General features: G+C 40.5%; 2 protein-coding genes across 5 annotated transcripts in view; both read left to right on the plus strand.

Annotated features, from left to right (window-relative positions):
- Positions 1–494: 494 nt before the first annotated feature.
- Positions 495–4,938, plus strand: RIPPLY2 (ripply transcriptional repressor 2). The gene is made up of 3 exons (XM_043593181.1): positions 495–845; positions 1,170–1,234; positions 4,665–4,938. The coding sequence occupies exons 1-3, from the start codon at positions 495–497 to the stop codon at positions 4,810–4,812; spliced, it is 564 nt and encodes a 187-aa protein (XP_043449116.1). The 3' UTR covers positions 4,813–4,938.
- The window catches only part of LOC122490368 (cytochrome b5 reductase 4), a 99,802-nt gene continuing 75,561 nt past the window's right edge, over positions 883–25,123 (plus strand). For 2 of the 4 annotated variants that reach the window (XM_043593029.1, XM_043593030.1), the window contains exons 1-2: positions 7,302–7,528; positions 10,978–11,131. In XM_043593029.1, the coding sequence (XP_043448964.1) occupies positions 7,454–7,528; positions 10,978–11,131 (229 nt within the window). In that variant the 5' untranslated portion in view covers positions 7,302–7,453. Of the gene's footprint in view, positions 1,132–7,301; positions 7,529–10,977; positions 11,132–25,123 lie in introns of those variants that run through there. The other 2 variants (XM_043593032.1, XM_043593031.1) reach the window with 2 other exon arrangements.

Consider the following 25,123-nt stretch of genomic DNA (forward strand, 5'->3'; position numbering starts at 1 on the left):
TTAGTCCGCATCCCAGCCTTTAGAGTACGGGGATGCCGAGCTACTTGCATTTACCACATTCTAAAAAGGCCCGAGTCAAGCAATTACCAGCCACTTGGCCTTCTTGCAGAAATACACAAAACGTGTAGAATTGCTTCATTTTATCCCCTCCTAGACTCTTCACTTGGAAATTGGCTGCTCGGGCGAGTGTTGTTTTTTCCCCCCGCAGCCATGTGTCGAAGAGCGATTAACACTCGCTCGACAAAACCCATTCCCGGGCCATTTGGGAGTTGCACGCGTTCGCACCCGAGGTTCGGCCTGCCGCGCCTTCACGCGCAACCTTTTTGTTTCTGCGGCTAGCTGGGGAGAGAGGGGCGGAGAGGGCGCGAACCGCTCAGTATGCAGCAGGCAGCCGGGGCTATATAAAGCTCGGGTCTCGGACCTGGCAGGGGAAGAGGTCTGGCTTGCCCGAGAGCAGGCAGCCGCCTTCCGCCCAGCCCCAGCCCCGCCGCGCCATGGAAACCTGGCAGCCCTCGGCAAGCGGGGCCGGCGAGCGCGCGCGCCGCCGCCGCCTACCGCCCGCGGCCCCGGACCGCCCCGCGCCGCGCGGGGGCGCGGACTCCGGCTGCGGCGCCTCCCCCACCCCGGCCCTCCCGCCCGTGTCTCCCGAGCTCCTCCCCTCCGCTCTCCGCCCCCCACCCGCCCCCGGTCCACGCTCTGTTGCGGGCTGTTCTCCCGGGTCTGGGCTCACATCTCCCCTGCGCGCCTTTTGCCCCCCACCCCGCAGATCCGCAGGCCTCTGGAGACCTTGGGTTGACGCCAGAGGCGACGGGGAGGAGGGGGCGAGGCACCACGCGGCGGAGGCGGTGAGTGAGCCGCGCGCCTCGGGCCGCGCCTCCCAGGGGCGCAGATGATGTACCGGGACTGGGTATGCCCTGCCCGAGGGGGACACACGCCCGGCCTGCCCCTCGCTTAAGATCGCGCCCGCCCGAGGCCCTACCAGAGGCCCTGTGGGTCCTGATGCTGCGAGTTTGTCATCCAGAGCAGCGGACACACGGATACGGTCGGGAGCGAGGCTGCTGACAGCCCCGGGGTCACATTCCCTGCCGGCGCGAGGAACGCTAGATCGCGCGCTTTCCCCGTTTCTACAAGGTGAGTGATAACTGCGATTCGTGTCCTTTCGTCCCCAGATGCCGGATGGCCCCGGGATGACCGAAGCCGCAGGAAAGCTTTCCCAATACAGACACCCAGTCAGGTGAGTGACAGGCCTCCCCGAAGGTCTCCCGTTCCTCCAGCGGGAATCGCACCGCCTAGCTCCACGGCTGGCCTTGCAGCATTTCTGTCTCGGGAAATCTGTCTTCAAGGATCGCAGAGGTCCTTTACTAATCGAATTGACGAACGTAGTTCACGCTCTCACCTAAAAGAACTGTTAATCCATGCACACTGAGCAAACTCTTAAAAAATATATTATAAAGACGGAAAGTGGATGGTGTCGTGAAAGTAGACCGGTGACAGCGTGTGCCAGCAAACCAATTTTTTCTTTTCTTTTTTTTTTTTTTTTGAATGCTGAAGAGGTCCGGTGAAATTGACTTCACAACAGGCAGAGTGTGCATATTCTTTTTTTTTTTTAAGGTTTTTTTCCCAATGTTTATTTTTTCGAGAGAGAAAGAGAGAGACAGAACGCGAGCGGGGGAGGGGCAGAGAGAGACACACACACGCACAGAATCGCAAGCAGGCTCCAGGCTCGGAGCTGTCAGCACAGAGCCTGTTGCGGGGGGCTTGAACTCGTGAACCCTGAGATCATGACCTGAGCCGGAAGGCGGAGGCTTAACTGACCGAGCCATCCAGGCGCCCCAGACTGTGTATAATCTCATTCTCTTGCAAACCATACGGAAGAATGATGTTCAAAGCGGCAGTTTTACGGCAAAATGAGCTTGACATGTAAGAGAAAATGGAGTGTAATGAAAATCCTAAAGATTGCTAAACACTGTAAAAAGGATAGAAGTTACTCGACATAACAATGAGGACCTACCCTGCTGTTCCTAGGCACGGGAAGTCGGCCTTTCTGTAGAATCCTTTGTAGCTTTTATTCAGGTGAAAGGTTATTCTGTAGTTTGCTTGCTTCAGAGAGCTGTGAAATGCAGACATGTATGATATTCATATGTACGTGCTTATAAACAGCATGTAGAAGGCAATATATGTTGATTAATTTCTTACCATGTGCCAGCACTAGTAATGGACACAGGAAAAAAATAATCACACCCCTTTAACAAGTGTTGTCATGGTTTAGTTTGGTCAGTTTTACCTGTATGGGCCAAACATAAGCACCTAACTCTGCCAGAGGGAGTGGGGAAAGATCTGGAAAGTGTGTATGATAGGTTGTGGTTACCTAGCTGAGTCTCAAAGTTAGCCAGATGGATGGTAGGTGTGGGAAAAGGGGACAGAAAAAATAGCATAGGAAAAGGGATACAGAGTCATAGAACACCATAGCTCCCTCTGGGAGTATCAAGGAGCTGGAATTTGGGTAAGTGAAGGTGTGGTCATTCCAGCAGGTAAGCCAGAGGCCGGATCTTGCACACCATGGTAGAGAGTTTTGTCCTAATCCTGTATGTGGCATTGGGAACCCATGGACTTAATTCTGTAGATGCTATTGGGGGTTACTCAAAGGATTTTAACCAGAAGAGAAGTGTGATCAGATTTGTGTTTCAGAAAAAGCACGAAGAAAATGGTATATAGGCTTAGTTAGAACACCGAAGTGAAGTTGGAAGTTATTGTAATTCAGGCAAGATATGCTAAAGAGCCATTCTGACGCATTGGAAGTGGGGCTGGGACTGACAGAATTTGGGGAAGGCTTGGGTGACATAATAGGGTTATAATGTATTGGATATAGTAGGTAAAGAAGAGGTAGAAAGACAGAATGGCTCCCAAGTTTGTGTCTGATGACTAGATGAATGCTGCACCAACAGAGTGGAAATTAGGGCTTAAAACAGATTTGGGGAACAAGATAACGAGTCTAGTTTTTCATTTATCACATTCAATGGGCCTATGGGATATCCAAATAGATGTGTCCAGTAAAGAGTTGCATCTGTAGGTAACGGGCCCACAGTCAAGATCTTAAATGGAAGTACGGACAGCTTAGAGTCTTCAGTAAATGAATGTTTGGGGAAATCATGGTGGTGAGTGAGGTCTTCCGGGGGACTTCGGGAGGAGAGATGATCACTCTTGATAAAACGCTTGGGAAGGCCAGTTTTAACCTGTATACACAGAAAAAGGGATCCACAAAGGAGACTGAGAAGAACCATTCAGCCCGGGGGAGAATTCAGGAAAGTGTCAAGTCCCTGAAAGAAAAATGGTCAGAGATTCTGGGAAGAGTGTGGTAACAATTAAACAACATTCTTTGGATTTGACAGTTCTAGTTAAGCATTAGAAAATCAATTGTTTCCTATATAAGAAATTCCTTTCTTCTTCTGAACTACTGTAGCCATTAATTAGTACTTCTTTATTTTATTTTTATTAATTTCTATCTTGAGTACTATTGTGTATTTCATTTTTTTTATTTAATCACCTTCTTGAGGATAGGGACCATGATTTTTTTTTATCTTTGAATGATGAATTATGTCTGGCACAAGGGATCGCTAAAATATTTACTGAACAACTTAATTATTGATGATTGCTTATTTAGGCATCAAAATTAAAAACTTTTTTTTTTTTTTTTACCGGTTGTCTAGAAACATTTATAAACGATATTACCTACTTTTCTGCCCTTTAAAATGGAGTATACTGGGCACAATGTAACCTTCTCTTTGTTAGAATCACTCTGTTATAAATGGGTGCCTGGGGCTGGGGCTAATTACCCTACACTAAAATGACTGCACTGTTGCTGGTGAGTCAGCCATATCCTTCTTTTCTTTTCCTTGTATGAAAAATAATAGAAGGCCATTTGGCAAGATTAATATTTGTCAAAAATTTGAAAATATGAGGTAATTGGGTTACATGAAAATTATTGTATAAAGCCAGTATTATTCTCAATATCTTAATATGGATTTTCCAAATTTAGTTGGATGGGGAAAAGGAAGGGAGATGTGATCAAGGTTGGGGTCAGAGGAAGCTTTTTTATACCCCTGGTGTGAGTGCATAGAAAAACTTTTTAAAATATTGCTTTTTGTACTTTTCTAAACTTACATTGGCTACATCTGTAACTAACAGTTAAATTTGTGGGTTTTAGTTGAGATACTAGATGATTTTCGCTTTTCTGGAAGGTGCATAACATTTTGTTGTCTTTATAAAATTGGCTATCAAAAATTTTAATGTAATAGTAGAATTCATTTTTTTCCCCCAAAGGAATTTGGAAATTGGAAGACAACCTTCTTCTGTATATTGTAAGAATAAATATATCAGTTATACCTGAAGAAAGCTGAATACTGATCTTATGCTCATAAAGGGTTTAGTGCGAATTTATTTGATCCAATTTATAGCTTGGATAAAGATTTAAAAATAATTAACTAGTTATTGATACTTTGGCAAGTAGACTCCCATGAAACCTGTGATAGTAACATTTTAAAACTCTATCTAAAGGCATACATCAATTGCTAAGTATATGGAGCTCTTGAAATTTGAACATTTCATGAATATAAGGATTCTGAATGTGAAAAAATAAAGCATATTATGTTGTCTGCTTCTTTCAGACTATTTTGGCCCAAATCAAAGTGTTATGATTACTTATATCAAGAAGCAGAAGCTCTTCTGAAAAATTTTCCAATTCAAGCCACAATTTCATTTTATGAAGATTCTGATAGTGAAGATGAAATTGAGGAGCTGATCTGTGAAAATTAATCTGATTAGTTACTTTTGATGACATTAAAAGCTTATAGAATTTAAATTTAGTGTACAAATGTATCATAATCCTTTAAACTAATTTATTTGTATATAAATTATTAATAAAATGAAATATTTTGGAATTACAAAGTAGTTTGGCTTTTTTTATCCTTACACTATAATCCAATTATGGAATTGAAAAATAAGTGCAGTGTACAAATGTCTTGATTGTATTGTAAACATGTGAGGCTTACAAAAGATAATTTTGATCTCTTCATCAAATTACAAATTTAACTTTAGTTATAATTCTGCAAGTATTTAGCTAAAACTTTGCAGAGAGTGAATATATTTAATTTTCACCCTAATCTTGTAACAGCTGGTATTTCTTACCGATCCTCATTAGATATTGTAGTTGCAGATGAATATTATTAGATAATGAAGAAAGTCACCTTATGTTACTAATCACACAATATTATGTGTTTGCTTGCAAATGGTGAAAAACACTTTAAATCATTGTCCATAATTGAGAGTGGGAATTAATGTCAGGGCTATTAAATTTTAGAGATGTTTAATGAATGAAGAATCAAGTCATTGTCACTTTAATACTCCTCTGCTGTCCTTAAATCCAGTAGTAAAATAGCATGGGTGTTCAATAATCGTAGTGCTACATTGAGGGATTCCCAGAACTAAAACAAAACAAAACAAAACAAAAAGTATGACTTACATGGAGTCAATAAAAGGGGAGCCAAAGGCTAGAATTTGATATTTTTCCATTTCTGTCCAAGGGGGAACGAAGAAATTTGGAAGATATGAAGTGATTTTCAACAACATCACCTTCCTTTGTTCTGGTTCCTTGCTCCTAATATTGTCATGTAAAAATTTTTCTCGTGGGAAGTGAATAAGAAATTGTCAGTGATTAGCTTTTTTAAGTTTTTTTTAAATCTTTTTAAATGTTTATTTATTTTGAGAGAGAGAGAGAACGTGAGCAGGGGAGGGGCAGAGACAGACAGAAAAGAGTGAATTCCAAGAAGGCTCTGCCCCTTCAGCGCAGATCCCAATGTAGGACTTGATCCCAGGATCCATGAAATCATGACCTGAGCCAAAACCAACAGTCAGACACTTAATGGACTGAGCCACCCAGGTGCCTCAAGCTTTTTTTTTTTTTTAATGTAGACTTATGAAAGAACACCTTATCATTTAATGAAAGAGAAAACAGGAGCACATTGCAAGGTAAAGGTAACATAGTAGAGAGACTATGCTTGTGAAGTTCTTTAGCTTAAATACAATTTTTCACAATAAGCGTTTTAATCGCCAATAAAATGTTTCCTAATATCCCAGAATGCTGATAGGTAGAGGTGAAGGTCCAAGATGGTTACCTGGCTAAGAAATCCTCTTACTTGAATGGCTAGATTCACACAATTTGCCTTCTAACCTTAAGGACAAGGCGATTGAAATAGAGTAAGTTCAAATCATGTGTCAGAGTCAGGAAAAATTAGTAATGGCCTCAATTAGAGTTATTTACAAGTATATTTTTTCTCCTGAAAACGTTTTCTCTTCACTGGATTCTACACTCAGGAGGTGTGTGTACCCCAAGGGATATACAAAAAATCCACCAGGTCACGAATCTGGACTTTGATCATTAGGGACTGGTTTTTACCTGCATAGTATTCGAGCTTCTCTCATCAATATGTTGGAATAGTATGAAGAACCACCGCCATTTATTGATTTATTGGCTACTACTAACCAATCAGGCACTATACCAGGTAGTTTACATATGACATCTCATTTAATCCTTACTGAAATTTAAACCCATTAGGCAGATGGGGAAAATGAAACTTTGAGACACTCAACTCGCATAAGGCCTTATTTATTAAATGCAGAGAGATGGCATTCAAACTAAACCTATTTGACTCAAACATAACTGCTCGTCACTCCATCTGGGGTTGTATCAGTAAGCAATTCCCTGTATCCTTCAGTGAAGATAGGAAGTTAGATGAAGAGGAAATGCTTGTGAGTGGTGATCGGAGCAGGAGACTTTACTTCTTCGACTCATTCGTTAGTCATTAGCGGGGGTTCTTAAAGGTGAAGCTTCACCTAGTAGGAGTGGCTGTTTGCATTTGACACCTTAATTCTTAAAGGTTCTCTTTCCTGTACAGACAGGTGTCTTACAGTAGAGAGTTTCAGAGAAATCAAAATGCTTTGAAAGTGTTATTTTGTGCCATATTTCAAGTAGTGTGGTGGTAGTGCTTAACAATAGACAGACACTTGTGTTCTGGTTTAACAGTCTATAAGAATTTATTTTCAGATTCTGTCAGCACCAAGGCTAAGGAACAGCTTCCCTCTGTCTTAAATGCTACCACGGAATAGCTGTCACCTCCCTGCGGTGCTGAAATTCAGACTTCAGGACTAACGAAGCATGCGTACTTCTCTCTGGTTCCTCCCCTGCCGGCGCTCCGTTCTTTCCTTTGGCTCCGCCCTCCGCGGCCTCAACGTGCTGCGTCATGGCGCGCCTCACCCCGGGCGACCCCGGAAGTGGGTCGGGGGCTTGGCCTCTGCCCGGCCTCGGAGCCGGAGCGGTAGGTGTTACCGTAGAGGGGGTCGAGCCGAGAGATCTTGTCCGGCGGCGGACCCCGGGCAGGGCCCGGGCCAGGGGTCCAGGATGCTGAACGTCCCTTCCCAGTCTTTCCCGGCCCCCAGCTCACAGCAGCGCGTCGCCTCCGGGGGGCGTAGCAAGGTAAGCGGGTGACACCGTTGGTCTCATTCAGCTCGCCGCCCGCCGGCGTTCCTTGCTACCCAAAGGTCCATTCTCTCCTAAGGACCCCTCTTCCACCTCCTGTCCTCCGCTCTCGCCTTCGTTCCCTCCTGCCCTTGCTGACGATTTCTTTCTGATCCACTTATGTCCGCAATCATTGAGTTCTCCTAACCTCCCTCCCTCTCACCTACTAGCCCCTTTCTTTCCCATCCGCAATTCCCTTAATGTGAAGTCTTTTCCCGCGAATTAAATTTAGTCGTGTATGACTGGGCCAGCACAGTGCTTGACGTTATCATATCGGTATTCAGTATTAGCTTCTTTCCCTCAGCCTATCCTCATCTCCAGTCTTTTGTTCTACACTTGCCGGAAGGAGTTGTGAGTGATGTGGTTCCCTAAGAGAAGGGAAAGGTTGGGAAGTAGCGACATTGGCCAGTGACCGTCCCTCCAAAGGTGGCAACTAGGGAAGATTGGGGAAGCGAGAACAAATGTCTACAGTCCTCCGGAGGGTTTATGGACACTTCTTTTAGTCATGCTGCCTTTCTACTTTTGGTACCTGTTTAATCACTGCCTTTTCTACTGACACCACTTGCTGACTTTGAAGCTAATGTAATACTCTTTAACTTTTAGTTAAACATAGTTACTGTTAGCAACAGGTGGAATACAAATGTATTTTATATTTACAAAATTTAATAAAATTGTCTCCTGTGTTCATTGCAACATAGATAATTACTCCAGTTATTTGTTAGTTCCTCATTCTATAACTTCATGTTTTGTTTTTGAAACTTCCACCTGCTTGGGCCACTTCCCCCCACCCTCCAATTCTGAATTCTTGGATCTTAGCATTATTTAGGATCTTTACCGACTCCCCCCCCCCCTCCACTTAAACCTGGAGTTTGACTCTGGATTAGAATTATGGATTCAGGAATCTGTAGCTTTCATTAGCTTTTCAGAAGTCTGTAACTCTAACAATAGTAATAACATGGCTAAAATTTATTCGGTGCTTACTGTGTATGGTCTAAGTGTTTTGAGTGCTTCGTGTGTATTACTCATTTAATCTTTACAGTGATCCCATGAAATGAGTGCTTTTGCTCTCTATATCACAGAAAGGGAACTGTTTAAGACATGTTGCTTTGGACCCCAAAACTTGATGTGATGTGACTCTGGCTGGGACATTTCATTTATTGCTACATGTATTATCCAGCCATCTAATCATCTGACCCCTCCTCCTTGATGTTTGACCCGTTTCTCTCCTTGAGCTAAATTCTTGGCTAAATAAGTATAGCCTTTGCAGAGAAAGAATATCTGAATTAGAATATGAGTTTCTGGCCTTCTGTTCAAACTACAAACCATGTTCTCAGCATCATTTTAAAAGAGAAAGCTCAGAAGCAAAGACAAAAGGTTCACAGATGGTGATGACAAAGGTGAGTCTTTGGGTCCAAAAAGAGAACAAAATACAATTATTGTGCAATTCAAGAGGAAACTCAGACAACCCCCCCCCCCCCCCAGTACTTTATGAAATAAGGTAATCTTGCAGTGTTAGAACCTGAGTCTGGCTTGTAGGACATGGGTAGACGTTGAGAAAATAGAAGCTAGTTGGGGAGGTTGTATATCATAATAGTTAAAAGCATAGATTTTTGAGTGAGAAAGACCCAGATTCTTTTCCCAGGTCCTATGACTTAATCTCTGAGTCTCATTTTTCTCAGGTGTAAATGAGAATAATAGTACCCATTTTATAGGGTTGTTCATAGGATTAAATGAGATAATGTTTCTCTTAGCACAATCTTGGTATATGGTATGCACTCCTCTGTGTTACTTGCCCTTAGGCTTTTATTCAGACCCCATGGATTGTTGTGGGATTGTTGTATAAAGCCCTCAGCACAGTGTGTGTTACAGAATATGTACTCAATATATGGTAGCTTTATTATTTCTACTGACACTAGTAAATAAATATTTATTGAGAACCTACCATATGCTGGAGATGTGGTCTCTGTTTCCAAGGAGGTTAGTCTAATAAGCTAATAGGCTGCACAGACAAATAGTTACAAATGTCATAAGAATTGTAACAGTATGTTATGGACACAAGGGGTTAGGGTCAGAGAAGGCTTCTGGAGGAAATAATGTCTGTGGGAGAGAGGAAGGGAATTGATCCAGGCAGAGGAGCAGGTGTTTCATACTAATCAAGGAATCAGTTCCCATTTAGCTAAAGCATGTAATAGGAAGGAGCAGAAACTAAAACTCAGAGCTAGTGAGGTAAACTATGATCAGATAGGAAGGGCCTGGTAAATGAGGGAATTTAGAGACATTATTTATTGTAGAGTAGTGTGGAGAGCCACTGAAGGAGGGAGGGCCCATGATTAGAGTTGCTTAACTACTCAGTAGATTATGGAATCCTCATAGATAAGAGAGAGAAGTGATTTTGGTTTGGGATGGGAAAAATCATTTTCTCATACTTTACTTCATTTACTGGGACCAAGAAACCTAGAGAATTTCAGGGATGGTAAGAAGGGGATGATGTAGTTGGTAGGAAGGAATGTGAAATTGCAGTGGTACCATAGACCTATTAGTTTGGTTATTTGGGGGGAAATGAGTGCCTGCAATAGGTAGGATTCCGGAAAGTGAAATTGATAAATATCTTAGTCTATTCTGTCTGTTGTAACAGAGGGCCATAAATTTTATAAGGTGACTTACAAACAATGGAAATTTATTTCTCACGGTTTTGGTGGCTGGGAATTCTAAGATCGGTGCACCAACAACTTCAGTGTCTGATGAAGGCCTGATTCCTGGTTCATAGCTATCTTTTCCCCACATCCTCACATGGCAGAAAGGCTGAGAGCCCTTTGAGGCCTTTTTAATAAGGGCACTAATACCACTCATGAAGGCTCCACCTTCAAGACTTAGTCACCTGCCAGAGGCCCTACTTCCTAATGTCACATTGGAGGTTAGGATTTCAACATATGAATTTTGGAGGGACACACACATTCAGTGTATGGCAATATGCTTCCTTGAGTGTGCCTTCTTTTACATTAAACATTTCTCTGGTACTGTGTAACAAACTAGTTATATAAGTATAGGCAGGAGCTTAATTCCGTGTGACAGAGCCGGAACTAAGACTTGTTTTCTGACTCCAGGTTCAATGTTATTGTTTTACTAGATACCATTCTGATGACTGTTTGTGTGACAGAGTTTCTAAGCCCTACCTCATAGCCCAGGTGTTTTATATTGTTCTATTTATAATTCGAATATAGCAGAGATGATTTTGACAACCACCTAAATCTATAAAAAAAAATGTAGAATTATTGATTTGAATTTTCTTATTTTTTTGAATGAGGGTAAGAGTAACGAAGCAGCCTTAAGAGAAGTGGGAGGAAGGGGAGGGGAGAGCAGCTGACTCAAAGAAGCCACATTGAATTCTTCCCTTTTCCTTTTTTCAGGTCCCTCTAAAACAGGGCAGAAGTCTTATGGATTGGATTCGACTCACTAAAAGTGGAAAGGATCTAACGGGATTAAAAGGCAGGTTAATTGAAGTAACTGAAGAAGAACTTAAAAAGCACAACACAAAAGATGATTGTTGGATATGCATAAGAGGTACGTGGTTATTTATTATGTACTGCAAAAGGTTTTGTCTGGGCTTTCCAGTTGAGTGCCATATGACCTTATGGTCCTATTTATTACTTGGTGTTACGATACACAATAAGAGAAGAAAAATATACCTTACACTGGGCTATAAAATAATTCTGAATTTGCACAGTATTTCTTAGATAACTATTTACATAGCATACCTGTGCTGTACTCCCTTTGAAAGAAAACAAGTGTTTGTGGGCAGTTTATTCAGTAATACTCTCTGTATAATAATGTCCTGCCTTAGTGCCTTGTAACAGAATCTTTTTGAATGGGAGAAATTGTTCTGCCAGAAAAAAAAATGTCTCTGAGAATCGAAAGTAAATCAGAAAGACTGTGTTTAAGCCAAATCTTCAGTTTTCACATGAAGCAGTTTTTATTATTCAATATGTTTTTCTTAGCAATATTAATTACCTAATTTTTATAGCCTGTAGAAAACTAATTTTTTTAATGTTTATTTATTTTTGAGAGCCATAGCATGAGCAGGGGAGGGGCACAGAGAGGGGGAACACAGAGCTGGATGTGGGGCTCGAACTCATGAACCGTGAGATCATGACATGAGCCGAATTTGGACGCATAACTGACTGAGCAACCCAGGCGCCCCTAGCCCGTAGCAAATTAGAAATGCCAAACCAGAAATAAGTGGATTGGAGAGAGTGAGCAGAGATAGAGGAGGGGAGCTGATAAAAGCAGACCTCATGGTAATCAACAACCTGACATCTCGGAGAGGAACAGAAGTAATAAAGGGCATGGAAATGTATGGTGGGCCTCCATAGTGAGGTCACTGAGTCATGCAGACATGGTTAAATATGCCCACTACCCTCAGTTTAAAGAGTCATTTAGTCATGCAGTGCTGTTGCACAATTGTGATTTTATCATTGTGTAATTATGGTATGTTGTCAGTTATCCTGATCAGTATCCTGATCATATCCTGTAACCAGTATGAGAGAGACCGTGTCATGTCAGTCATACTGTTCAGTCCTTCATGCCTGGCACATAGAGGACATCAATATGTGCTTGTTGAATGAATGTGCTTAACGTTGTTAAGAAGTTCTATTAGGGAGGTGTGTGGTTGTCATAGTAGGTTGGTGATGTGATCAATGGAAAGATACCAGTAGGGACGATGAGTTTGCTAGAGATGGACAGACAGAAGCACAAACTTGGTAGCTTAAGCCACAGACAATTATTGTCTCACAGTTCTGGAGGCGAAAGTCTGAGATCAGGGTGCCTTCTGAGCACTGTGAAAAAGAACCTGTTCCATGCCTCTCACCTAGCTTCTGCTGGTTTGCTGCCAATCTTTGAAGTTGCTTGGCTTATAGAAGCATCAGCCCAGTCTGCCTTCAGCTTCACATTGCATTCTCCCTGTGTGCTTGTCCGTTTCCAAATTTCCTGTTTCAATAAGGACACCAGTCATGTTGGATTGAGGCCCTACTGTACTCTAGAATGACCTCATCTGTTATATCTGCATTGACCCTGTATCCAAATAGGGTCATGTTCTGAAATACTGGTGGGTAGGCCTTCAACATACGAATTTTGGGCTGTACACGATTTAAGCCATAACACCTAATTCGAGAGTGAAAGTGTTTCCAGTGGCAGGGAGGATGGACTCTCCTAGCAGGTGATGACATAACAGAACAGCTGCTCAACCCCCCAGAGTTTCTCAGGGGAATACAACTGTGGCTAGTACCCACAGGCTGGAAGGAGGATTCTGCTAGATGCAAAAACCTCCTTTTGCCCTTTTAGAGGGTTTTTAATACCCTCTTTGCTCTCTTTCCATGCTGCCTACCTGTCTTAACAGGTATAAGTATCTGGTACACAGTGACCGCCCCACTCTGCCTGAGTGTTCTCTGCTAGACTGGGCGAAGTGGAGGTCGGTGTCCCAGGAGCATCTCTCAGCTGGTCCAGGCCACAGGCACATCTGAATTCTGTTTCTACAGTAGGAAGCCACTTCTCCAGAAAATTCACTTCTCCTCCGTATCTTAGTGATGTTAGATAAATGAGGCATTAATGAAACACAGTCATACTTTACTATTCATTTAATGTACTGCTGGAGATAAGGGACTTGTTTGCTATGTTTGAAAAGCAGTATGCACACTGCTTCCAGTTATGTATCTCCTGTAAGAATTGAATGTATGGTAAGACTGGTAAGGTTGTTGATTTGAGAATACATTTATTAAAATTTCTATTGGAGGATGTGTTCTACTCTACTAACAATAAGGCTTTTTTTCCCCTTTGCATAAAGTGTGTCTTCTCTTTTCCTTCTTGACAAGTTCAGTTAATGTTATCAAGAAACACTCAATTTAGGCCCTTCTCTTTGAGCTTTCTCTCTAGTAAGAGAGGATTAATGACTGACTGTTAGACACATCTGAGTGAAGTGTCATAAGAAGTTCTAAAGAAAATGACATCAGATTGGAGGGAGGGAGACACGTGATAGTGATAGCCTGAAAGCTGGGGACAGGTTTTCACCAGAAAATGAGGAAGTGCACCTAAGTTGAGGGAAAGGCCTAAACTATAAACACAGAAAGGCTTAAGATATGTTCTGGATGACCTCAGCCGTAGCAATTTCTTACTTGACGCATCCCCAAAGGTAAGGGAATTAAAAGCAAAAATGAACTACTGGGACCTTATGAAGATAAAAAGCTTCCGCACAGCAAGGGAAACAACCAACAAAACTAAAAGGCAACCAACGGAATGGGAAGATATTTGCAAATGACATATCGGACAAAGGGCTAGTATCCAAAATCTATAAAGAGCTCATCAAACTCCACACCCGAGAAACAAATAACCCAGTGAAGAAATGGCAGAAAACATGAATAGACACTTCTCTAAAGAAGACATCCGGATGGCCAACAGGCACATGAAAAGATGCTCAACGTCGCTCCTCGTCAGGGAAATACAAATCAAAACCACACTCAGATATCACCTCACGCCAGTCAGAGTGGCCAAAATTAACAAATCAGGAGACTATAGATGCTGGAGAGGATGTGGAGAAATGGGAGCCCTCTTGCACTGTTGGTGAGAATGCAAATTGGTGCAGCCGCTCTGGAAAACAGTGTGGAGGTTCCTCAAAACATTAAAAATAGATCTACCCTATGACCCAGCAATAGCCCTGCTAGGAATTTACCCAAGGGATACAGGAGTACTGATGCATAGGGGCACTTGTACCTCAATGTTTATAGCAGCACTCTCAACAAGAGCCAAATTATGGAAAGAGCCTAAATGTCCATCAACTGCTGAATGGATAAAGAAATTGTGGTTTATATACACAATGGAGTACTACGTGGCAATGAGAAAGAATGAAATATGGCCCTTTGTCGCAACGTGGATGGAACTGGAGAGTGTGATGCTAAGTGAAATAAGCCATACAGAGAAAGACAGATACCATATGGTTTCACTCTTATGTGGATCCTGAGAAACTTAACAGAAACCCATGGGGGAGGGGAAGGAAAAAAAAAAGAGGTTGGAGTGGAAGAGAGCCAAAGCATAAGAGACTCTTAAAAACTGAGAACAAACTGAGGGTTGATGGGGAGTGGGAGGGAGGGGAGGGTGGGTGCTGGGTATTGAGGAGGGCACCTTTTGGGATGAGCACTGGGTGTTGTATGGAAACCAATTTGACAATAAACTTCATATATTGAAAAAAAAAAGATATGTTCTGGAACTTAGGTTAAGTGTTGGAGAATTATAAGAAAGAAGACTAGAAAAGTATGCTAGGTTAGATCGTAAAGGGCCTCAAAAGTCAGGTTGATGTGTTCTTTAAAAAAAAATTTTTTTTTTAATGTTTATTTATTTTTGAGAGAGACATAGACAGAATGCAAGTGGGTTGGAGCAGATTGAGAGGGAGGCACAGAATCCGGAGCGGACTCCAGGCTCTGAGCTGTCAGCACAGAGCCCGACGCGGGGCTCGAACTCACCAGCTGTGAGATCATGACCTGAGCCGAAGTCGGACGCTCAACCGACTGAGCCACCCAGGTGTCCCAAGGCTGATGTGTTCTTAATTTAGATGGCAGTGTGAGCTATTGGAGGTATATGAATGTGGGGACAGTGTCATCCGAGTATGTCTCAGAAAGATTAGTCTGGTGGTGGATGTAGTGAATTAAATGGGACAGAAAGCATTCAGCTCATTATAGAAGTTCAGGTGGTAATAAGTGAACCAGAGTGTTGACAAAGACAATGCAAAGTAGGATGAGTGGGAGACAAACAGGTTACTGGTAACTTCTAAAACAGTCCTAAATTACAGTAAGCATGTGACTAAATGCAGTCACCTTTTTCTTTTTAGCTGTTCGAATTAAAAATATTAATGATACTTTCTGAAAAGGGGAATATATGGCAAATTTAGCTTTGAAGGGCAGAGATGTTTGGGCCCAATTTTTAATCAAACCTATACCATAGGGAAACATGGTATCATGGTATCATTTCTCCCCCTTGTTAAAATATTTAAATTCTTTACTTGTCTAACAATTGCCTCATTTTTAGTTCTGTTCAAACTTCAGCTGATTGGGTTAAGGGAGACACACTTAGTCTTTTTAAGAAATCTTAGAAAATATACACTTTGGTATGGGTTTTAATGGCTAATATTATGGAGATTATTTTCCCTTTTGAGTATATATCAGTATTTTTGCACATGTTGAGGTTTGTTGAGTCCAGTCATATTCCTGGAAATGATGGGCACAAAGAGCACTTAGCTGGCAGCAGACTAAAGCATGAACTAAAATGTGAACACTGGCGTAAAACATAAGACAGTATATGGAGTTTCCAATTTGTTCACCTAGTAATAACCATTTTCTGTGAAGTATGTAATTATTGTAATGTAATAGGAGGTAATTGGAATGTTGAGGGAATGGATAGGAGAGAGAATGCTTTTTAAAAGATCTTGTGGAATTTACCATTAATGCAGACTTTTGCAGTTTTCCTCATTATTGTTGTTTCTCTCTCAAGGACTAAAGGTGATTTATAAACATGTGAAACTTTGAGCAAACATCTAAATCACTCATCTGTGAGAGCTTCACAGAGCCTAGATCAGAATTTGTTTCCCCTGTAGTATATTTTGTTGTAGTACGTACTCAGTGTGGGTAGTGATGTAGTGATGTATTAAGTCATGAAATCATTTTTTGGCACCATGGAATACGGCCTTTAATCGTGGTGAGAGTGAGGGCGAGTGTAACCTGATACTCAGTAACAGTCATTTGAATGACTACTATTTAGAAAAAGTTGGTTACTGTTAAGTAGACTGGCCACTCTGTTACAAACTTAGAGGAGTAAGTTGTTCATAAGGGATTTAATGGGTTTCGTTTACTACTTAGAAATAAACATGCTTTGATTTCTCCTAATGCTGATTATCATATACCAGTAAACTGAAGAGGCCTGCTTGAGACCACTGTAAAAGTGACTTTGGGGGTGCCTGGATGGCTCATTCGGTTAAGCATCCACCTTCTTGATTTCAGCTCAGGTCATGATCTTGTGGTTTGTGAGATCAACCCCTGCGTTGGGCTCTTTGCTGGGAGTGCGGAGCCTGCCTGGGATTCTCTGTCTCCCACTCTCTCTGCCCCTTCCCTGCTCGTGCTCTTTTTCTCTCTCAAAATAAATAATAAACATTAAAAAAAATGACTTCGAATGGGTCGGTGTTTTTCATGTTTCATTACTGATTAGAAAATATTGGCAAATGGATTCCAAGAAGTAGTATTTAGTCCTATTGTATTTCTAGTTCATCTTCCTAGATTTCTAGGTACATTTACAGTAAACCTTTTAAAAACTTATTTGTGAGATGTTAGTGTAGATTTTTGTGAGTACAGTCAATCCTCATTATTCATAATTTCAAATTTGCAAATTTGCCTACTCACTGCAATTGCTTGAAACCTCAGAAATCAATTCTCACAGTTCTTTCATAGTCATTTGCAGACATGCACAGTGCAGGGAAAAATTTGTTTGACCCTAGCACACATTCTTACTTGAGGCCGAACAAGGCGATGCTCTGCCTTCTTATTTCTGCTCTCATACTGTAAAGATGTATCTTTTTTTGAGGTCTGTTTAGTGCCATGTTTTTCATATCTTGTGCTTTTTGTTGGTGGATTTTGGTTTAAAATGGCCCCCAAGGATAGTGCTGAAGACCGTGATGTGCCTTACAGAGAAAATACCTGCGTTAGATAAGCTCCGTTCTGGCATGAGTGACAGTACTGTTGAGTGTGAATTGAATGTTCATCAATCAGCAATACATGTTGGGTAATGTGTCTTTAAACAGAAACACACTGTAAGCACAGTTATATGTTAATTACTTGAGAAAACTGTGACCAGAGGCTTGGAAGAACTTCATGCTGTCTTTTCCCCAAGGAGCACTGTTTCAGTATTTGCTAATTCATTGTTCACAGTGACTTTGTAGAACATAACCACTGAGAAGAAAGAGAATTGACTAGGCTATTTTGTATTTATACTCCAGAAATAATAAAATAAGCTTTATTCTTTTGGGGTTAGATTAAAAGTCACCAGGAATAGAGCTGATTTTTCCAACAGTAGGCTCTTTTCTTTAGGTTTCCATAGGTCCTTGCTTTACTTTTATTTTGAGAAACTGCAGTATTATTTGTCTCCAGCAAAGAAACCTTTTTTTCTCCCCTAAGAACAGCTTTTCAAATTTTTAATTTATAACGGAATGCATTATCACAGTCATACCGAGTGTATCTAAACAATAATGTTATTACAGTTAGCTTGGCTATGCTGTACACGGTCTGCTTTGTGTGCTGTTCTCGTTACTGCTCAATGGCAGATTTCCAAACACCTCTCTTCTGGTATCACTTGCTTGTTTAGGAAATACAAATCAACATTTTTTATAGCTACATTTCCCCTTACTCATCATTTCTTTTTTTTCTTTTAAATATACTTTATTCTCAAGTTAACTAACATACAGTGTATACAGTGTGCTCTTGGTTTTGGAGGTAGATGCCCATGATTCATCACTTACATACTATACCCAGTGCTCATCCCAACAAGTGCCCTCCTCAATGCCCATCACACACTTTCTCCCGCCCCCCTCCCCCATCAACCCTCAGTTTGTTCTCTGTATTTAAGAGTCTCTTACAGTTTGCCTCCCTCTCTGTTTGGAACTATTTTTTTCCCCTTCCCTTCCCCCATGGTCTTCTGTTAAGTTTCTCAAGTTCTACTTATGAGTGAAAACATATGGTATCTTTCTTTCTCTGACTTATTTCACTTAGCATAATACCCTCCAGTTCTATCCACATTGTTGCAAATGGTAGAATTTCATTCTTTCTTGTTGCCAAGTAGTATTCCATTGTATATAGAAACCACATCTTTATCTATTCATCAGTTGATGGACATTTAGGCTCTTTCCATAATTTGGCTATTGTTGAAAGCACTGCTGTAAACATTGGGGTACATCTTCCCCTATAAATCAGCACTCCTGTATCCTTTGGTTAAATTCCTAGTAGTGCTATTGCTGGGTTGTAGGGTGACTGTTCATGTCTTCTGCCCATTTCATCACTGGATTATTTGTTTTTTGGGTGTTGAGTTTGTAAGTTTTTTATAGATTTTGGATACTAACCCTTTATCCGATATGTCATTTGCAAATATCTTCTTCCATTCCTTCAGTTGCCTTTTAGTTTTGTTGATTGTTTCCTTTGCATTGCAGAAGCTTTTTATCTTGATGAGGTCCCAATAGTTCATTTTTGCTTTTATTTTCCTTGTCTTTGGAGATGTGTCGAACAAGAAATTGCTGCAGCCGACATCAGAGAGGCTGTTCTCTATTTTCTCCTCTAGAGTTTTAATGGTTTCCTGTCTCACATTTAGGTCTTTCATCCGTTTTGAGTTTATTTTTTATATGGTGTAAGAGAATGGTCCAGTTTCAGTCTTCTACATGTTGCTGTCCAGTTCTCCCAGAACCATTTGCTAAAGAGACTGTCTTTTTTCCATTGGATACTGTTTCCTGCTTTGTCAGAGATTAATTGGCCATACATTATTGTGGGTCCAGTTCTCTGGGTTCTCTATTCCACTGGTCTATGTGTCTGTTTTTGTGCCAATACCATACTGTCTTGATGATTACAGCTTTGTAGTAGAGGCTAAAGTCTGGGATTGTGATGCCTCCCACTTTGGTTTTCTTTTTCAACATTACTTTGGCTATTCGGGGTCTTTTGTGGTTCCATACAAATTTTAGGATTGTTTGTTCTAGCTTAGAGAAGAATGCCAGTGCAATTTTGATTGGGATTGCATTGAATGTGTAGATTGCTTTGGGAAGTATTGACATTTTAACAATATTTGTTCTTCCAATCAATGAGCATGGAATGTTTTTCCATTTCTTTGTGTCTTCTTCAATTTCTTTCATAAGTTTTTTACAGTTTTCAGCATACAGATCCTTTACATCTCTAGTTGTGTTTATTCCTAGGTATTTTATGGCTTTTGGTGCAATTTGTAAATGGGATCGTTCTTGGTTTCTCTTTCTGTTGCTTCATTGTTGGTATATAGAAATGCAACCTATTTCAGTACATGTATTTTGTATGCTGCAACTTTGTTGAATTCATGTATCTGTTTTGGCAGCTTTTTGGTGGAGTCTTTCGGGTTTTCCATGTAGAGTATCATGTCATCTGCGAAAAGTGAAAGTTTGACTACTTCTTTGTCAATTTGGATACCTTTGATTTCATTTTGTTGTCTGACTGCTGATGCTAAGACTTCCAATATTATGTTAAACAACAGTGGTGAGAGTGGACATCCCTGTTGTGTTTCTGATCTCAGGGGGAAAGCTCTCAGTTTTTCCCCATTGAGGATGGTATTAGCTGTGGGCTTTTCCCAAGTGGCTTTTATGATGTTAAGGTATGTTTCTTCTATCCTTTCTTGAGGGTTTTTATTAAGAAAGGATGCTGTATTTTGTCAAATGCTTTCTGCATGTATTGACAGCATCATATGGTTCTTACCTTTTCTTCTATTAATGTGATGTATCACGTTGGTTGATTTGTGAATATTGAACCAGCCCTGCAGCCCAGGCTTACTCATCCATTTCTATTCTGATCTGTAGATTTTTACATTCTGATCCAGAGATTTCACATTCTCCACCATCAAATGCAGATAATCTCATCTTTGTTGATTTTATTTGTTCTATTCTACTGACAATTTGCTTTCTTTTACTCTTTTTCTCCTAAATTGTCGACTTTTCCTTTTTTTTTTGTTTTTTTTTTTTTTGTTTTTTAAGTTTTCCTCTTTCCGTACCTCCCTTTCATTCACTAAAAATTCAAAAAAGGAAAAAAAAAAAACTGGTGGTCTTGGGGTGTCATCTAACCCTCAGGTGTTTTGTTGGGTTGACACAGTGGTTTATGAAATTCAGCCAACATCTTGAAATTTTCCTTGTGGGAATGTTTTTGATTACAAAATTCAATTTTTAAAAGAGATATAGGACTATTCAAACTTCTTTTGTACTTATGTCAATTTTTGTAAGTTATGTTTTTTCATTGAATTTTGTTAATTTTATCTCAGTTGTTGAACATATTGTCATAAAGTTGTTTAGAACATTCCCTAATTACATCATTAATGTCTTTAGATTCTATAGTGATATAGTTCAGATATTGCTAACTTTTGGCTTCTCTTTTTTTCCTTGATCAGTCTTACTAGAAGTTTACCAATTTTATTAACTTTTGGTTTTGATTTTCTTTGTTGTTTGTCCATTTTCTATTTCATTGATTTCTACTCCTATCATAGGAAGGTGGCTATTTTAAGACTCTGTTTCCTGCGCATTGGCATCAATATATTTATGGAGATAATTTGCAATAATGATAGTTTTGGTGAATACGTGAATTACCTGATTTCTAAGTTCTTATCTTTAGACTATTAGAATCTACTGCCTCCTGTTTTGTATTCAACTCTAGATTGAGTCCTGGTTTAGCATTTGAGGGTTACTCACTTTAAGGGTTATATGTAAATTAATTCATTAAGAAATTACTATGGGGTGCCTATTACTTGTAGTTGTTTTTTTTTTAATTAACAATCATATAGGCTATACTTCTGAGACAGTTTTTATTTATAGTAACCATGAAACATGGCTTTTGCTTTTTTTTTTTTTTGTTACCTTATGTATAATTGTCATTCATAAAAAATAGAGAAGATGGAATTGAACTATTCCTCCATCTTGGCTGATTCATTTAATCAGTATTTCTTGTCACGCACTCTACCAGGTTCTAGGGATAAGTTGGAAATATAAAACGGAGATGGCTTTTAATCTTATGGAATTTACAGTGTGGTAGGGAACACAAAGCATTAATCAAGTCTAACAAGTATCGTGAAGGAAAGGTACACTGTGCTGTGAAGACGGCAGAAGATTGAGCAGAGATCTGAAAGATAAACTACAGTCAATTAGGCAAAGAGGAATGGGAACAGTATTCCAGGCTCCCAGAAGAAGCATGTGCAAGGGCTGGGTGGTATGATCATATGAGAGAGAGATCACGTGCACACACATCATAAGTGTTCACTGTGAATATAAGGTGTTTAACATTAGTGATAATCTCTATTCTTTCTTCTCTTCTCTTGTATTGGAAAGACACACTCTTTTCAAAAATGTCATTCTTTCCAAGACATTTTCTTTCCTAAGGCTAGTCTCTTTGTGCTTTTATCAGTCCTCTCCAGCCTCCTCATGATCTTGGGCATTTGCCCATCCAACATTGTTTAGCATCCTCAGTTCTTTCTTTTCTTTCTTCCAGCAGTTTCTTCCATTTAGTCTCCTCGTGACTTGGTCCTCTCTCACTGTTTCTTTCTCTGGGCTTTCTTCCTTAGCACTTGGTGCTGGACCACTATTAGGCCATCTATAGCATTTTTTTTTTTTTTTGGCCATTTTTAATAGTCTCCCTATTTAAATTGAGTTTTGGGATACTAATACACTGCTTCTCTCCCTACCCCAAGCATCTGGCACAGGGCATGGCTCCTGGTTAGTGTTCAGTAAATGTACCTTGAATCATGTGTATACAGTAAAACCTTGGATTGCGATAACTTGTTCTGCGAGTGTTCTTCAAGGTGAGCAAACATTCCTAATAAATTTTAACTTGATAAATGAGCAATGTCTTGCAATACCAGTAATATATGATGCCAAACATCACATGATCACAACTAAGCCAATGGTTCTTCTCTCTCTCTCTCTCTCTCTCTTTTTCTTTTGCTGTGGAATTGTGGGTGATTGTCTCCATGCTCAGATGCTTGGTCTCAGGCTGTGGTGTTCAGCAGAAATCAGTGATTTTTCAGAACATTGGAAGGTGCCCACAATTGGCACTAGTGTATTTTTTGTCACTTCAAAGCACCTATGGACAGACAGTCTTTTGCTTTTCCATAGAAGAGAAAGCTTAGGAATACTTTGCTTCATTCTACGTCAGGCTGCCTGCAGATATAGACCCTTTCCTCTGATGCCTTATTGCCAGTTACATTAAATACAGTATATGACAAGAATTTATTAATACTGTACTGTAGTCAGCATCCGTGCAAATGTATACAGTGGCCCCCATGCAGGAAAATGTTGAAAAGAAAGGCAGTAAGGAGAAGGAGGAAGTTTATGGAAGAAGGAGAAGATTACGGTGGTAGTTAAGAAGGAAATCATCAAGAAGTATGAATGAGGTATGCGAGTAGCCAAAATTGCAAGATTTTATAAGAAGTCTATGTCTGCATCTCGTCTGCAGAGGAGGAGGAGAGAAAGTGGAGGAATCCCTCACTTCAAGTGAGATTAGGGAGATGTGTAAAATGTGGGAAACAGTGCAAAATTTTGTAGAAAAATACCACTCAAATAAGGCTGTAGCAGTGTAAGTGATGAATCTGTCTAACAATAATGCAATGTCACATTTCCATGAAATCCTCAAAAGGAGGCAAAAACAAGTGTCATTGGATAGGTTCCTTGTTAAAGTTGTATGAAAAGAAAAAGATCCCATAGAACCAATAGATAGCAGTGATTCCATTAGTGATAGTGAAAGTTGTCATACACAATAACCCTCCTGTCTCTTGTCTCCTTCACACCAGCTACAATGGTTTTCAAAGGTAAGTGCAGGTTAATTTTTTTCTTTATATTTCATATTTTCTTTATTATTTTATATTATGTTACAGTTTGTAATCATTTTTATATGAATATTTTTGGGTTGTGGAACGAATCATCTGAGTTTCCATTATTTCTGATGGGGAAATTTGCTTTGATATACACGTGCTTTGGATTGCAAGCATGTTTCTGGAGTGATTTATGCTCACAAACCAAGGTTTTATTGTATTTTGATATGTGTAGGAGTTATAAACCACATTATGGTTTTAATTATTTGACAAAATAGTAACCAGTTGAGAAACCTGATATTTGATGTTTCTACGTTATTGGCTCTTGGAGTTTCTTAATCAGTTTGAAACTGATATTTGATGTTTCTACGTTATTGGCCCTTGGAGTTCCTTAATCAGTTTGAAACTTTATTATTTGTGGATAGTTTTCTTATATAGATTCAAGGTCCATTATTCATTTTTGAGCCCCATTTTAAAATGTATTAGTATTTCCATTAGACTCCTTTTTATGTTTCTATCTCTGTGAGGAAATTTCCCCTCCATTAAATGTCATCTACATTTTCTACTAGATTTTTTAAGATGTTAATTATAGTTATTTTAAGATCCCTGTGTAATAGTGCCAACATATGCACGATCTTAAGTCTGGTTGTGTTGCTGTTTTTCTCTTTTGACAATGAGTTCTTTTGTCTTTTTTTTTTAATGTGACTTTTAATGTTTGATTGAATGTCACGTTGGTGAACAGTAGAAACCCAAGGTATTTACCCTTAGAAACAGGTGTGCTTTTACTGGCAGACAATTAGATCGAGTCAGTCTAGGTAGTAGTTGAGCCAGTTTGGGGGTTTATTGTTGCTAGTGTTACCATCAGTATACCACAGACTTCAAATTCCTCCAGCAGTGAGTTACTGCTAACTTGTTTTTAGTGTGCAGCCTGCAGCGTTGGAGGGTTTTCTCATTGTTCCTGTTCCGCTCTTAGCAGACCGCTTGCCTTACATACCCATATAGGGTCTCCTTCCATGCTCTTGCCCCTCTCCCATTGGCGGACTTCCCTTGCTTGTTACTTGGTGCAAGACTTGTGGTGGAGACAGAAGGGGTTTTGCAATTTCCCTGTTTTAGCCTCAGTCTTAGGCAGGTCCTGTGCACCTGCCCCAGAGGCTGAACTTTTCCAGTGCTTCTGTCACTTCCCCAGTGGAGATGTTCTCTGCCTTATACTCAGTGCAGGATCTAGAAAGCAGGCAGGTTTTCTGCCTCTCCCCCACCCCCTTCCTGACAGCTGAGCTTTGCCTTGTATCTGTAGAGAAGGAGGAGGACAGGGCAGAGGGTGTAGGCTGGGAGCAATTTCCCTGTCTTCCTTCCAGTGCTAGAAGACCTCTGTTTTGTATTGGCACAGAATCTGGGCACGAGTGGGCTTTCTGACTCTTCTCCAGTGTTTATCTTGCATTTGCCTGGTGTTGGACCAGAATAAAAGAGGAGCTGTGTTTTCTTCCCTTTGCAGCAGCAGCTAACTTTTGCTTGGTATCAATACAAGGACTCGAAGGTGAGAGACTTTACTGTACCTTCCCAGCAACAGGCAACTTTTGCTGCGTGTCAGGATTCAATCTGAGGCATGGGTGAATTTCTCACTTCTGCCCCACCAGTAGCTGATAACCACCTTGTATTCATGCAGTCCGAAAGTGTAGACGGACTTTTCTTGGCACTTCTGCTTTACCCTCAAATCTTAGAGCAGGCACTACATACCGGTGCCAGCAATATCCCTTTCTCAGCTCTGCTCATGCTGATTCTCAGGAGCATCTCAGGGGGTGGGAGACTATGAAGAAGAAATTTGTGAGTGGGTACAGGATTTTCTGTGTCTGAAGCCCTCAGATTCTAAATTGGCATCAGTGCACATTTGACCCTTAAGCATTTTGTTAAAATTTCAGTTGTTTTATAGCAACATCTCTTTTTTCTGTGCTTTGTCAAAGA

This window comes from Prionailurus bengalensis, chromosome B2 (genome assembly GCF_016509475.1).
Source record: "Prionailurus bengalensis isolate Pbe53 chromosome B2, Fcat_Pben_1.1_paternal_pri, whole genome shotgun sequence".
Lineage (NCBI taxonomy): Eukaryota > Metazoa > Chordata > Mammalia > Carnivora > Felidae > Prionailurus > Prionailurus bengalensis.

What these genes read in the sequence shown, in the direction of transcription:
- RIPPLY2 (XM_043593181.1), top strand. Translation starts at nt 495, where the DNA reads ATGGAAACCTGGCAGCCCTCGGCAAGCGGGGCCGGCGAGCGCGCGCGC. An exon ending in GGCACCACGCGGCGGAGGCG is followed by an intron (nt 846 to 1,169) that starts GTGAGTGAGCCG and finishes TTTCGTCCCCAG; the next exon opens with ATGCCGGATGGCCCCGGGAT. An exon ending in CAATACAGACACCCAGTCAG is followed by an intron (nt 1,235 to 4,664) that starts GTGAGTGACAGG and finishes TGCTTCTTTCAG; the next exon opens with ACTATTTTGGCCCAAATCAA.